The 13887-nt window shown below is 43.2% G+C and overlaps 1 protein-coding gene across 2 annotated transcripts in view; it reads right to left on the bottom strand.

Moving 5' to 3' along the window:
• Positions 1-13887, bottom strand: part of RUNX1 (RUNX family transcription factor 1) — a 175053-nt gene that overhangs the window by 41656 nt on the left and 119510 nt on the right. For both annotated transcript variants that reach the window (XM_052795208.1, XM_052795209.1), the window contains exon 5: positions 12416-12520. In XM_052795208.1, the coding sequence (XP_052651168.1) occupies positions 12416-12520 (105 nt within the window). The remainder of the gene's footprint in view (positions 1-12415; positions 12521-13887) is intronic.

Raw genomic sequence — 13887 nt, 5'->3', positions numbered from 1 at the left:
AAAATAAGCCATGTTTCATTGTGTCCGGTTAGTAAAGTGGTAAACATTGTTTTGTGCCATGGAGCTAAAATAAATCCAATTATTTTGTACATAGTGAAGGATGAGAAGAAAATATACTCTTTCATGTTATTGCAGGAAGCGAGCACATTATCTTTAGTGCAAAAATTAATATATTCTTGTAAACAAAAGTGAATTAAAATATAGTGCTTCTATATTACTACCAAGCTGGGAAATGCAAATGCTTGAAAATCAGCTATCCTGCTCACAAAAAAGCATATTTTTTTTTGCTAACAATAGAAATAGTGTCTTAAGTGCATAAACCAGTAATATTTTGCTACATGCCAGGTATCCCAGATATAAAATACTTTGCACACTCTTTTCCCCTGATTTCCTATCTGCACAGAAAGAGCAAGTAGTATAACTTTGCTAGGACACCATTTGCTGTGTTTTCAAACAGACCTGACCTGATCCTGCAGAGATGAATGTACGTGTAGCGTAAGGCACTAACCGTTGTTACATGGCAGCCCATGGGGCTCTAGGAAATCAGGCTTGAAAATAAAACCAATCTGTAGAGTGGTTTCCTCTCTAGCCTCCATCACTTGGAAAAGACTTATACTGCACTCAGGCATTAGAAGGATCAGTATGGGACAGCATCAGAGCTCACCAACATCTTGCACAGTGTTAAAAATATAATGTAGAAAGTTCCTAAAAAAGGAATTAGACACACTGTAGGATATTTTCTCTTTCCTCAGTGAAAAATATTATTGCTGTGGTGAGGAAAAATAATGGTGATACTAGTTAGAACTTCGAGTAGACTCATCAACAATTATGTTTTTTTGCTGTTTTTTCCTAAGCACTGTACAATGCAAGCCTTCTTTCCAGACAGAAGGAACATCGTGGTAGACAGGATGTTATGCTCAACATTTTCATGCCATGTCTGTAATTACCAGCAGAATCAGTGTTGGTCATCAGACCCAACCTGACCGTAGGCACAAGGTGCTGGGAAATGTGTGAATGGGGCTGGATATTACGCAACTCGATGACCAGGCTGACATCCAGCTGCCCTTCAGAAGCAGAATGCTGAGCAATGCCAAGCACAGACAGACTAACACTGGGAAGCCCTTCCAGATGCAAGTCTATCAGCTCGCTGGCAAACCTCACCCTTTCTGTGTCTCTATGGAAAAATCTGCTTGTTACTCCGAGTAACTGCAGACAGACTAGATGTTTCAGGTACGATCCTTTGCTAAGCATTTAATTTTTCCACCAGGTGATCCAATTTGGCTGTATGTTGAACGAGTGTCCAGTGATACCAGCAAAGTGAAAAAAGATTTACACAGCAGGTTCCCTGCTCTCTGGTAACTCCCTAGTTTGCCTGGGGGAAACCCCAGGTACCTTCTTGCACCTCTGTTGGGGGGTTAGTTGCCCTACTGTAACAACATGTACCCTAAGCAGCTGGTGCTTTTTTTTCCTACATGTTTTAACAGTAGTTAAACAATATTTTGGCAATATTTTTTTTCTTACCTCTTCTTTTTTAAATCAATGCTTTTCAAAAAACCCACACAAACAGATGCTATAGGTAGAGAGAATTTGCCATGAGAGGGAGTCCTGCCCTGGAACAAATGAGTGCAGGCAGGAGAGTCCGGATCAAGCCCCTCTTGCCTGGTCTATACTAGAAAACAAACTTTGGTTTCCTGTTTTCCAGATGAGTGCCCTAATTCCAGGCTGAGAGCCCTTTTCATCACCGATTCACTGTCCAGCTGCATCAGGAGAGCTCCAGCAGGGAATGTCCCCAGGAAAAGGGATAAGCGGCGGCTGCTGGTCTCCTTCACTCCAGCCGGCACACTGACTGCGAGACTGCGGGCTCCTCCGGGCTGGGTCCCTCCAGCTCTCTCCCTACCTCCTGACGAACATATGAAAAGCCTCACGTCCACCCTGAGGTACCACAGCCAGAAAAAGCAATCTTGACAATTTTTGTGAGGCAGGAAATATGCTTCCTCTCCCCCCAGCTCTGCTGGTGAGGCCTGTGCTGTACTAACAAATAGCAATGCAGAAACGTATTTCCACTTAAAACACAATTATTTTGCTTGCCATGGATCCACCAAAACTTCCGATGAATCTGACACATGTGTGTTCTCTATTTCTGTCATGGAAGTGCAATTATTCTGTGGGTTCACCTCAGGAATTAGGTCATCACAGCGAAGTAAAAGTAAGGGAACTGAGCATTAGGGATTTGGAGAGAAGTTGTTCATGAAAGTTAAGTTAGTCTGCAAAATTATACCCTTTGCTTTCTTTTCCCTTTCCCCCATGTCAATATATATACTTTAAAATCCTGACTCCTTGACAAAGTTTGAATGACTCCCAACTTAAGCATCGCATTGCCAAAAGCCTCTTTTGTTTCTTTATAGTTTGCATCTTCCCACACGTACAAACCGCCATAAGAATACCCTCTAGCCGTGGGCTGAGACATCATAGTTGAAGATATGTATGAAAGAGTAGGTGCAGAATGAGACACAACCAGCCAACCAACAGCTCAGCAAGCAACCAAGAAAAATACAGGCACAAAAAGACACTTCTGTCCAAAGAAAAGCTGCAGAAACACAAGGCTCGGGCAGCAAGGACTGAGCTGCCATTTGAGCAGCCCTTGGGAGAAAGTTGTCTCTCTGCTGAATACAGGGGACCAGGCTCCTAATTCAGGCACCTTACTCAAATGTGTAAGCTTAGGTGGAGTGAATCTGGACCCCCTCCCTCAGTCTGAGTGGGAAAAGTGAGGGATGATAGCATTTGCCACCTTTGCAGTGCCTCCAAGGGGACAAATGAATGGGAAAGTGAGTTACACAAACATCATGGTATTGGAGGTCAGAGAAATAGCTTAGACAGAAACCTATTTCATCAGTCCACTGAAATAACTCTAGACAGTAAAAGATCTCCATCATTCAGCCTCAGACAGAGTTGAACAAGGGACCTGCAACTTAAAGGTCAAGTCCTGTGGCTCACCGTTTATGTAAACCAGGGGAATTTGGCAACACAAAAGTAAATTTACTCCCCATGGATACTGACCATTCAGACTTTAACGACTTGTAAAAAACTTTGCTCCTGTCCAAAAAAAGTATATAGCTGGGCTACGTGCTTCGCTTGAACTAAAGACTTTTGCTTTTACCAAGTCCGGTGACTGGTGTTTCCACACAATAGTTGAAAATACCTGTTTTTCCAAAGAAATGAGTTTAGATATTGTAATCTGTAGGTTACTAAGCAGTCCCTCCTCTGTACTAATACTCCATTGTGCCTACACAGAACTGGAGTTCACTGAAAGCTTATAAATCTCATCTGGTTCTGCCTAGTCTTTATTTTAGGTTCTTGAACCACTTTTTGCTTTCCTCATTTTCTTTGCAGCTGCAGAGAGATATAGTAAGCTACTGTATAGCATTTTGAAAGCAGGGCCTCTGAGAAGTTTCCAAACTGCATACAAGCAGGTTATTCTTTGGCTTGTTTTCTTTGGCTTGGTGTTAGCAGTACAGAATGAGTCAAACAGTATTAACTTTCAAGAGGGAAGTGGTGTGGTCAACCAAAACTGTTTGCGGCTAGATTGCAAAGATAGGTAGAGCAGGTAATGAAGAACAGCCCATAATGCAGGGTGTAGGTAGCAGAGGCAGACAGACTCAGACAAACAGAATCCTTAATAATTAAATCAACACTGTCGCCTAAATTTTTCTGCAGCTTTATGTGCTAAGGTTATGACACAGCCTGGCTTTTCTGGACTGGTCAGCCTTGAGAAGATGGCCTGGTGCATGTCGTGCTTGATGGGCTGAAACTACAACACTCTGCAAAGGAAGAATAAAGGTCAGGTGCTATTAAAAAAAAAGAGAAATATATCAACTTTTCATTTATGGCTGGTTAAATGCTTTCTTGTGCCTCTTCCCATTTTTACAGGCTGTTTCTTATCTGTTCCATGATTAAAGAAGGCAAGGGAGATGTTTCCATCCTTCCCTCTCTTTAGGATGTGTTTCAGTTATTAACAAGCGTATTGTGCCCTCACACAACAGCCAGCTCCTCTTACGATTCAGAAGCAGAGTCGAGATGGCCTCCTCCAAGCATTGCTCTCCCTCATGCTTTGCACAGACCCATGCAGCCTTGACACAGGACCAGTCTGACCAAGATTTATCATTAACACTAATAGAAAATGCATTTACTCATTACAATTCCCAATTGCAGCGGACGAGCAAAGAGCAACGGCACAAATGGAGATGCAGAGCAAAAGGCCCTTCTGCATTCTTCACATCGGGTGACAGAGAATGAAGCAAAAGCCTGCAGTGGTTTTGTATGGGCCTGCAAGGAGGAAACTGCTGCACCTTCTGATAATCCAGGGCAGGCGGAGCTGGGAGGGACTGCAACACAGATGCATTTTCACCCCTTCCAGTCATATTCCAAGAAGAAAACAGGGCTGTTCACTGAAAGTGCCGCACAGCTTCATCCAGCCTTTCTCTTAAACACGTGCTGTTTTGGTAAACCCGTAAGTAAGGCAACTCCTCAAGAACAGAGGCTTCAGAAAAGGTCCTGCACTGCCAAAAGCTTGTTTGGCAAACGGGAGTGTCTGACCACTCCACGCAGGGTGAAAGTTTCCCTCCCCCTTCTCCCAGCTCCCCTTAGGAGCCTGAGGAGGAGAAGGCCCTCTCTCCAACCTCCTGTGGAGAGCAGGGTGAAGGAAGCAAGTTGCAGAGATTGTGTGCAGTCAGGTCCTGCTGCCTTCCAGTGCATCCCTGAAGGAAACTTTCTTGTCTGCCAGCGGTGCGGTAGGCATTCGGTGGCCAGCCCTGGAGGGACAGCGGGATTGCCGACTGATGCAAGCCCAGCTTTGCTAGCTAACCTCCTTCTAGGAAGGGTAGGGGCTATATGACACCCTTAAAACCACAGTAGGCAGCTCCACTGTGGGGTTTCAACTACAAGTCCACCCTTCCCCAGCTCATTCAAAGCCCCAACAACTGCTTCAAACCTTTCATTTGCTCACGTTTAACGACTGCCGTTCAAAAGCCGTTCTTTCCTGAAGAAACATGATGGATGAAGGACCAGACTCAGAAATCCTTGATTCAGAGCATCACCAACTAACTTCACTGGAAAGACACTTGGCATGTCAGTGAACTAGGGACTTCAGTGGAGACCAGTGTATACTCATATCCCCTACGGCCAACCTACTTGCCAGGGTGCTGCATATTAATGCTTTTCTTTACATATACACACACACACAAAAAATACAAGTGGCATCTATGCAGTCTTTTTTCATATTTCTATGGAAAATGTCCCCCTCCCAAAGACTTGTTCACCAATGTTAACAGCTATAAATTCTTTGTAGGTCTGTGCAGTTGACAGGAGAAAGTCAGACCTACTGACTGCTTAGGAAGCATTTTCAGCAGTAATATACATTCACCAAATTCTGCTTTTGTCACAGTTACAGAGTACTTGCCCACTGATTTCAGCAGAGCTAGACCAAGACTGTATATCCTTTGAAAATCCTACCATGCAAATATAGGTAAACACTTAAAAATATTCACCACACTCTTTGTAGCCATTCAACCACTAGGCAATAAAATAATGAATATTAAGTGCAAAAAAAAATGTTGACAAAGACAAAAAAAGTAAAAGAAATGAAAAATAACTACCTACCTGTTCTCAATTTAAAATCACTCTAATTCAAGGCGGGGTGGAAAAAGAGCTGTGTGGGATTAAGTGACTCAAAAAAGGAGTTGAAATAATTTCTGTAGGACTGGGCCAGTCTTACCGCTGTTCCTAGCCCACACCACAGCAACTCTGGTTTCCTGTTTACCTGCTTTATGCGAGGAAGGAGCTTGTCCTGTCAACACTTCTGTGTATCTTTAAAAAACAGCCACATAACTAGGCAAGCAAATATATATGAGCTACTGCACTGCCAGAAAAGCAGTCTTTACACAAGATTTCGTGTTGTACATATTTGACAATTTTATTGAACTAAAATGACAAATTCCCTGCCTCACGTCACCCAACATCAACGTTTCTAACTGACTCAGCAGCGAGACTGATAAATGCCAGGGAAAATAATCTTGTTCCATCTCCTCCATATAGAAAAGAAGTGTCCGCACCATGAAACTTCAAGGATGCTGGTATTAAAAACCTATTGAGGTCCCACCTATTAAGTAGGACAAAAAGGATCCCTCCCTATCACTATTACACCAGGGAGTGCCAAGCATTCATATGAATTTCATAATCCGTTGCACATCTGATGGAGAACAACCAGCACTCTTTTTAGGAGCTGCTAGCCAGTTAAAGTCCGTATGAGGCAGGTCTTGCCTGGATCTCGTCTGCACTGAGGGATCTTTGCACTGGGTAGTTACACCAACTACTGGTCTTTGCTTTTACTGGTCTTTTCAGCTTGTGGGCAGCATGCCTGCTGGTGTGTCTGTATGATTTCCATTCTGAAACCAACTGCTTGAGAGTATGGGCTTTTCTTCAGGTTCCTGCTGCCTGTGAAAGCTCCCTGGGGTGGCCAGGCGAGGGGACTCCGGGATCTCAGACCAAAGGCTGGTGCTGTGCCAGCCCTGCCAGCTGCTGTGAGGGGGCCAACCCCCGCCTGGAGCTGCCCCTGCCCCAAGGAGGCTGCTCTGCCATCCCCTCACAGAGGAGAAGGGGCTTGCTGAGCAGCCGGGATGTGGGGCGCAGAGAGGTCTTTCTGGGGCACGGGGGACCCGAGAGCTGCAGAGGTGCCCGTGGATGCTCTGCAGAGCTGACTGCATCCAGACATGCGACATCGGGTCCCGTTCTGCAGCCAAACTTTTAACATCCAGTGTCAAGTGGTCCTGTGCTATGTGATGCTCCTGTGCTATGTGATGCTCCTGTGCTATACAGTCCTGTGCTAAGCCAGAAGGCCCAATGCTGTATCACTGGAGTTACTCGGGCTGGTTGTGTGAAAGTGCGTGCATAATGGAAATAGGCCGATTTCCCCCTCACTCTTCACTTTTCTTCAGAAAACACAAGTCACAAAGGGACAAACTGCTCTCTGCTCTTTCGCTCTTTGTGTACTTTCATTATGAAAAATGGGCTGGTGGCATGCACAGCTTTCACAGTGGTGGGAGACGTGCCCAACCGCAGGACGTACATTTTAGGCTGTTGTTCCCTTGCCACCCTGGGGGACTGCAGAGCTGGCCTGGCTTCTGGTGGGCTGCTAGGACTGTCCTGCCTGTTCAGAAACAGCTCCTTCGGTCTGCAAGCATGCCCTTGCAACAATATACCTCTTTATTTAAATGGATTTAATTGCCCTTCTTTGTCCATCCTTTGATGAGACACACACACACAGAAAGGAAAGAAAACCAACAGCGATCCCCTACCTACCAGTAACCATTTAGAGACAGTAACGCATCAAGTCACATTGTGTGAATTTGAGCTAGCTATGTTTTGTAATTTCCCCCAGCTGCTGCATGCTTGCACAGAACCATTGCACAAGCCAACTACAAATGTCCCCAGAGTGCACCCATAATTTAAGCACTAGTCCACCCACGTCAGTGTCACCCAGACAATAGGATGCAGGGACACAAACACACAGGCACAGACCCGGCAGTGCGCAACTGTCAGCTTTTCTTGCAGCCCATCCCTTTCTTTTGTCTGTACACGGTCTATTTAGATTGGAAGCTCTCAGGGGCAAGTACCTTAGCCAAGATTTTTTAAAAAGCAATTAGCAAAGCTGGGTTATGATACTGAGAGGGTGATGTGCTGTGGAGCACGCAGCTCTGTTAGCAGAGGAAGAAAGGGTCCCTGTTGCGTTTCTGTTATACGGACAATCAACTTGTAAGCACCACCTTTTCCTCTACATGTTTTCTGCTAAGTAATTTGTACGCACTGTAAGTCTCTGGATGAATGGAAGTATCTGATAAGCCATCACTGAAATTTATATGGTGGGTCTATTCCAATGACACAATGATTCATTTTTTCATGTTTTCTAAACTGTTCATTGGTAAATGTTAGTCTCAGTTTCCAATGGATGGAGGCACTTGCACCAGAATGCAAGCAAGAAATGAAGGCATTTAATATTATTTCAACTCACTGAGATGAAAAGGTTTTTTGGAGAACGGTTTGGCTTTTCCTTGCATGAAAGGCTGAAGGTGGAAGTGACGTGAAACCCTCAGAGGAATCATCCCTCCCCAGCCTGACATGTGCAGAGTCTTCCTCGCTTCTGCCACGGGACGGGCGATGGCCGGCCCCTCGCAGGCTCTGCTGACTCTCCTCCCAGAAGCTGCTCTGGGAGACTGAGGTCTGTGGACAAAGGTTGGATGGGGCAGGGGAAAGGATAAGCAGATCAGGTGCACTTGCCACCACCAGCCCTTGGGAATTCCCTAAAAAAGACCTAAGGCCGGGCAAGGGGGCTCTTGAAGAATTCCTTCAGAACAGCTACAGGCCATGGCCTTTCCTTGAACCTTACAAGTGAGACGGAATCACTTCAGATCAGGGTCTAAGGGTGTCCTTAACTGTGCTTGACCAAAGTTAACCTCCCCCCCAGCTAGCTTTGCCAGGAGGCAAAAGGAACTTTCCATTCTTAAAAAGGCGCTTCTTGGGCCAGCAGCTTTTTAAGCTCCTTCTCAAATCCTGCTCAGCAATATAATTCTCTCTCTCTCTGGTCCTCAGCATCCTGCCCTTTGATATAAGGATGCCAAAAAAGTATTTGGGAAAACCACATATCCAATACAGGATAATCACATTTAATGCCCAGCTTAACCTTGGACATCTCAGGCCCACTGGGGCTAAATCCATGTAGCCTTTTCATTTTGCACCATTTTCAGGCACCTGGTCCATTAGTGAATTTTTCAGAGCTATGTAGGTTAAACCAATTCAATGAGAAAAACAGAAAGAAGCAGTCAAAAGAAGAAAAACCTAATTTTTCAGCAGACGTACACAGTAGGTCAAATGGCCTAAGGGAAATATTTAATTTAAGAGTCATACTATTTCTACCAAGTTTCCTAACCAAAAGTATTTTCATCAGGAGCACTACTCTTGATCTGGTTACTGCTAATGATTTTCCCCGTGGACTTAGCTCATAAAAACATAAATTGCTTTATGAATCATAGAATCATAGAAGTTGGAGAAGAAAATGATGGGTTAGGTCATCTTGCCCTTCTCCCTGACAGTGCAGTATTATTTCTTTTTATAAAAAAATTTGAAAATAAGCATTTATTCAGAGCCGGAGAATGAAAATGCTAAGTTCAAAAGAGACTTCAAAAATACATAATGAAAGCAGTGGAGGAAGAGCCAGATTCTTAAGTACCTTGGCTCTCTCTACAAGCCATGACAACTTGATGAGAAGTATCATCTGGATAGGCACAGCCAGAAATTCAACGGCAAAAAAAGCACAATAGTGTAAGTCCTGCACACAAGTAATTATCATAGTTGTAAATGCAAATCTGGTAGTTACATAGGCAAATACACTGCTAAGCGAAGACCTGGCCATCACAATAACCATGACCAAAGGTACAATGGGACATGCAAGAACCCAAAGTCTGCAGGCCTTTGTGCAGAGTGAAGGTGGCACGTGTGATAATACACACCATGTTATTGTCACCTGTCGTGACACCTCCACACATCCCAGTAAGCCAAAAAAGTCTGTGCTTTGCATATTTGCTTTTGGAGCCTTTGGTTTGAGTATTTTCCTGTTTTCCAAATATGGTTTCAAATCCTGCTTTGTATTACTTTTTGACGTTTCTTCCCCAAGCATGCCTACTTGAAGAGGCTGTCCTTTTGCGTTAAAAAAAAATCACTTTGAGAACCTGTCTAATTCTGGCTCAGAAACTGCTCTTGATCTGACATTCTCTGAAGACAAAAGAAAATATTTCTGTTATTTCTTAGGTTAATCAATCTTAAAGATTTCACAAAAAAGGTATTTCTATGTCCCATAAAGTTAACTAAAAATCATCCTGGTGTGAAGTTCTGACTTTTGTCTCAAATGGCCTCCATCCTCAGAAATGGCCCCTTACTTTCCAGCATTTTTCACAGAGAATGCAGGCTCTCACTAGAATTCAGACTGTCTGTTATAAAGTAAATGAATCAAAAACTGTTGCTGGAGTTGGTTTTGGACTTCGGCATGTTTTTTATAGATCTCTGTAAGAGAGCAGTATCTAATTTTGTTCCCATTACTGTCTTCCACGGATTTGTTTTGAATCGGGACATCTTAGAAAATACATCTCAGTATTTCTGTAATTCCTTTAGCTGAAGCAAGTGAGTCATGGATCTGTAATCATGAACATTCCCGAATATCAATTACTGAAACTAGAAACACTCTAATCTAGCAATTTTTATTTTGATTCTAGTCTCAATACAAGAAGGCCAATATAATTTTAAATCCCTTCAGTACACAGCATGCATGTTTTGATACGTCTAACCGTGAATCTTGTACATGAGTTTGTGCAGGTAACAGCCCTGCAATCTACTTTTGTACAGGCTACTCATGTAACTGATCTAATTGAACCAATGCAAAATAGAGCGAGAGTATAGAAAAATAAACGTATAGCCCAAACTCGCCAGAACTGTCTCAGAATGGAGAATGAACTTCTTTTTTCCTCCACAGCCTGTGGTGTATCTCGTCAGGCCAGTTTGTATCTCAGTCAAACGTATGAAGAGGAGAAGGGATACCAGACCGATGGCAAGAGCCACTGCGATTCAGAAACCCTTGGTGCGAAGTCAAACTGAAGGACTTTGCAGCCCTCTTAAAAATGAAAGGAGCATAATCCCTTCTATGCCGCATCATGAATGACTTAGCGATAAAAGGAGCTGTACATTCCTACTGAGGGGGGGAGTCTGACCTCTTCTCCTGACACGCATAAAGCCTCCTCCACTATGGAACTAATTTGCCTGCAACAAAGTGAAATTATTTACAAGGAAGCTTTTACATACATTTGAGTCGGGAAGATACGTATGTTGCTTCAGTATGTATTATATCTCTACTTCCTTTTTAAAATGTAGAATCTTATTAAATATTAACTATTATACCAACTGAAGAATTGATTTAAAACAGTAGGTATGCCTGCAGGATGATTTTCTTTCTTACTGTGCTAGCAGTCTCATATTCAAAAAACTGAAGCTTATTTGTTATCTGCAAACTATGAACATGCCCAGGTAATTGCATATTCAAATCTGGAACTTGCATATACAAATACCTTTTTTTATGTGCACAGCTGCCTGGTTCACCGGGGATATTTTTCAGGGACAATTCAACCACAATTTTCAAAAAAACACCAAGCAAACTAAATAAGAAGCCTTACCCCAACAACAGTATTTGTTTTAAAGTCTGGCCTCAAATCCAAAAAATATAGATCAGATTTTTCCACTAAATGCATGCAGCATCATGATGCAACTCAGACAAATGAAGGCTTGAGAAGAAAACTCACAGGCAAGACGTGAGTTTTCTAAGCTACTTTAGTTGAAGTTTCAAACCTTTCTTTTCTCCCTGCCAGTTAAGCAACCCCGAGCTGCGAGTCTCATTCTCTAGTGGGTGTTTGAATCCTGCTGCTCTCTTCTCCCAGGACAATTCCACTTAAACAGCAGCCAGAACTTCTGCCAAGCATGCGGAAGGAGTGCAAGAAACTAACCACAAACCTCAATTTCCATCAGGGCATTTTGATAAAAACATGAAAATGCCCCATTTGGGCTAGTGACTGAGGTTAACAATTGCCTCTGGTAACAGGCAGCGCATGTGCTGCAGAAGCATCTGTACCTGCAGATCTGCTCCACCCTCACTTCACTTCACCCCGCAGACAAAACAGCCTGCCCTCACCACCCGAACAAAACAACCGCCTATGTGAAAGGTGCAGGTATTCCCCTGGAGATATCAAACCATTCCTCTCCTCCGTGTACTTAATTCTTAAAAAAAGGAAGGAAAAAAAAAAGAGGAAAGATTGGCCGTCTGTGAAAATGGGTGCTCCTAAGCTATACGACAGCATGAGGTCCAGTGAACTCCACAAGGCAGCAACCAGGTGTCATCTCTCAGGCATTTATTTATTTTTGCAGGGTGGCTGAGCTTGAAAAGTTAGATCAATGACATATTGGTTTCCAATGCTTTAAAATCCTCTTAACATCTGAAAGGCAAGACTAGCAAGAAATGATGCGTAAGGTATACTCTGCCCACCTTTTACCAGCATCCCTTCTGTCAGCTTTTGGGTATGATCCAAGTCATCCCTGGGTAGATACTTTAGAAATGCAATGCAAGTCATATTCTAGATCAGCTGGACACCCATGAGAAATAAGGCTTCGGGAAGGCATAATTAAAACCATCCGTAGAACAGCCTTGGCTTAAAACATACCCACTGCTCCACATGCATTGGACATTGCTGCGTTTCATGAGGCTGGTGATGATCCCCTATACTAAACCGCCAACTTGGCCTTCTGCAAATGCTGTCATTAGCTCACTTACTTCTGGGTTCACGAGGTCCGTCCACTGTTATCTTGATGGCTCTGTGGTATGTGGCTACTTGTGGCGGATTTGTGAAGACCGTGATAGTCAGTGTGAAGCTCTTCCCTGCAACAGGAAAAAAATGTTACTGAGCATACGTGTTGAGAAAAGGTGTACTCCTCATTTCAGATAGCACTCGAACACACCAAATGGCACTAAAACACTTTAGCTGTCCATATCTGAAGATAGATATGTGCCCAGAGAGCGGGGTGTATAACCTCACAACTGCCTGGTGCTGGATGCATTCCCTCTGTGGCAACTGCTCAAAGCTTTCCGAAAAAAAATTAATTTATATTTAAATGATCTACACTTTGTTTGTAAAAAAAGGAGGTTACCCCTAACAGTTACAGTTTATCTGATCTACATGACTGCTAGTACATTATCTGTACTTTTTAAAGGGTGTTAGTTCAGAGAGGCTTAGAAGTTGTGGCTGACTCTTCCAAAGCTGCCACGGGAATCTGATCAACAGTGCTTGTTAAAATTAAAGAGAACTGGGTGCTCAGATCCCCTAGGCAGATCGTAAAATCCCATGTTTTGTGGTTGAAGCTAGCATTAGATCAATTCCATATTGCAAACCAGAACCCTTTAAAAATAATCTGCTACTGCAATGCCAAGAAACAAGGGAACGGAAAAAATAAAAAAATCCCTACAGCTTGTCCACAGAGAATTAAAACATTTTATGAAGACATAGCAGAGCATTATGCTTAGTTTCTCTATTATTCAGTAAGAAAACCGTGAAGGTCTTTTCAAAATTGTTATGTGCATGCCACGGCTCTAAGTTGGGAAAAGTACTCGTTTTGATGGCTGCTGGGGAGGGTTTCGTATCCCCTTGTGACTGCAATGCCTTCAGATCCTTCTACCCCTAGATTTGCTTTTGGCCAATGCCAGCATTTACTTCAGGCATTTTTTAAACAACAAAAGTAACGTTCTGAATCTTTGATAAGACCTCATATATGCATTCATTATGGCTTTGGCCTGGACAACAATAAAAACATTGCCTGTCAGCAGGTTTAGCATAGTTATCTCAGCATCACGGAGGACTCGGATACTGACAGGAGTCTTCGTTATCAATAAGAGACATCAAGGGACATTACCCCAAGTTAGATAACCAGGAACTGTTGTAAGAAAATTGAGGTTCTCCTCCTCTGGGCACATGCTGTGTGAGCTTTCCCATACAGATCTGCCTGCTTCATTTTACCACTTGGCTTCAGCCCCCCTGAGTGTTGAGTTTCTTCCCTTCTATGACTTCCCATTTTAATTGTTTGCTTCGTTTCTCTATATAAATAAATATAAATTTAAATACAAATGTAAATATAAATGCCTGCCTCTAAGAGCAATATTCTCCCCCTCCCTATGCACATTCACTTGCAATTCAATACTTCTCTTAATGCAGTTTCTACTTTGGTGCTAATGGTCTGCATCAACATCATGGT

This window comes from Harpia harpyja, chromosome 8 (assembly GCF_026419915.1).
Source record: "Harpia harpyja isolate bHarHar1 chromosome 8, bHarHar1 primary haplotype, whole genome shotgun sequence".
Lineage (NCBI taxonomy): Eukaryota > Metazoa > Chordata > Aves > Accipitriformes > Accipitridae > Harpia > Harpia harpyja.
The sequence above is the reverse complement of the archived record's forward strand: the minus strand, read 5'-3'. Positions and strand labels throughout refer to the sequence as shown.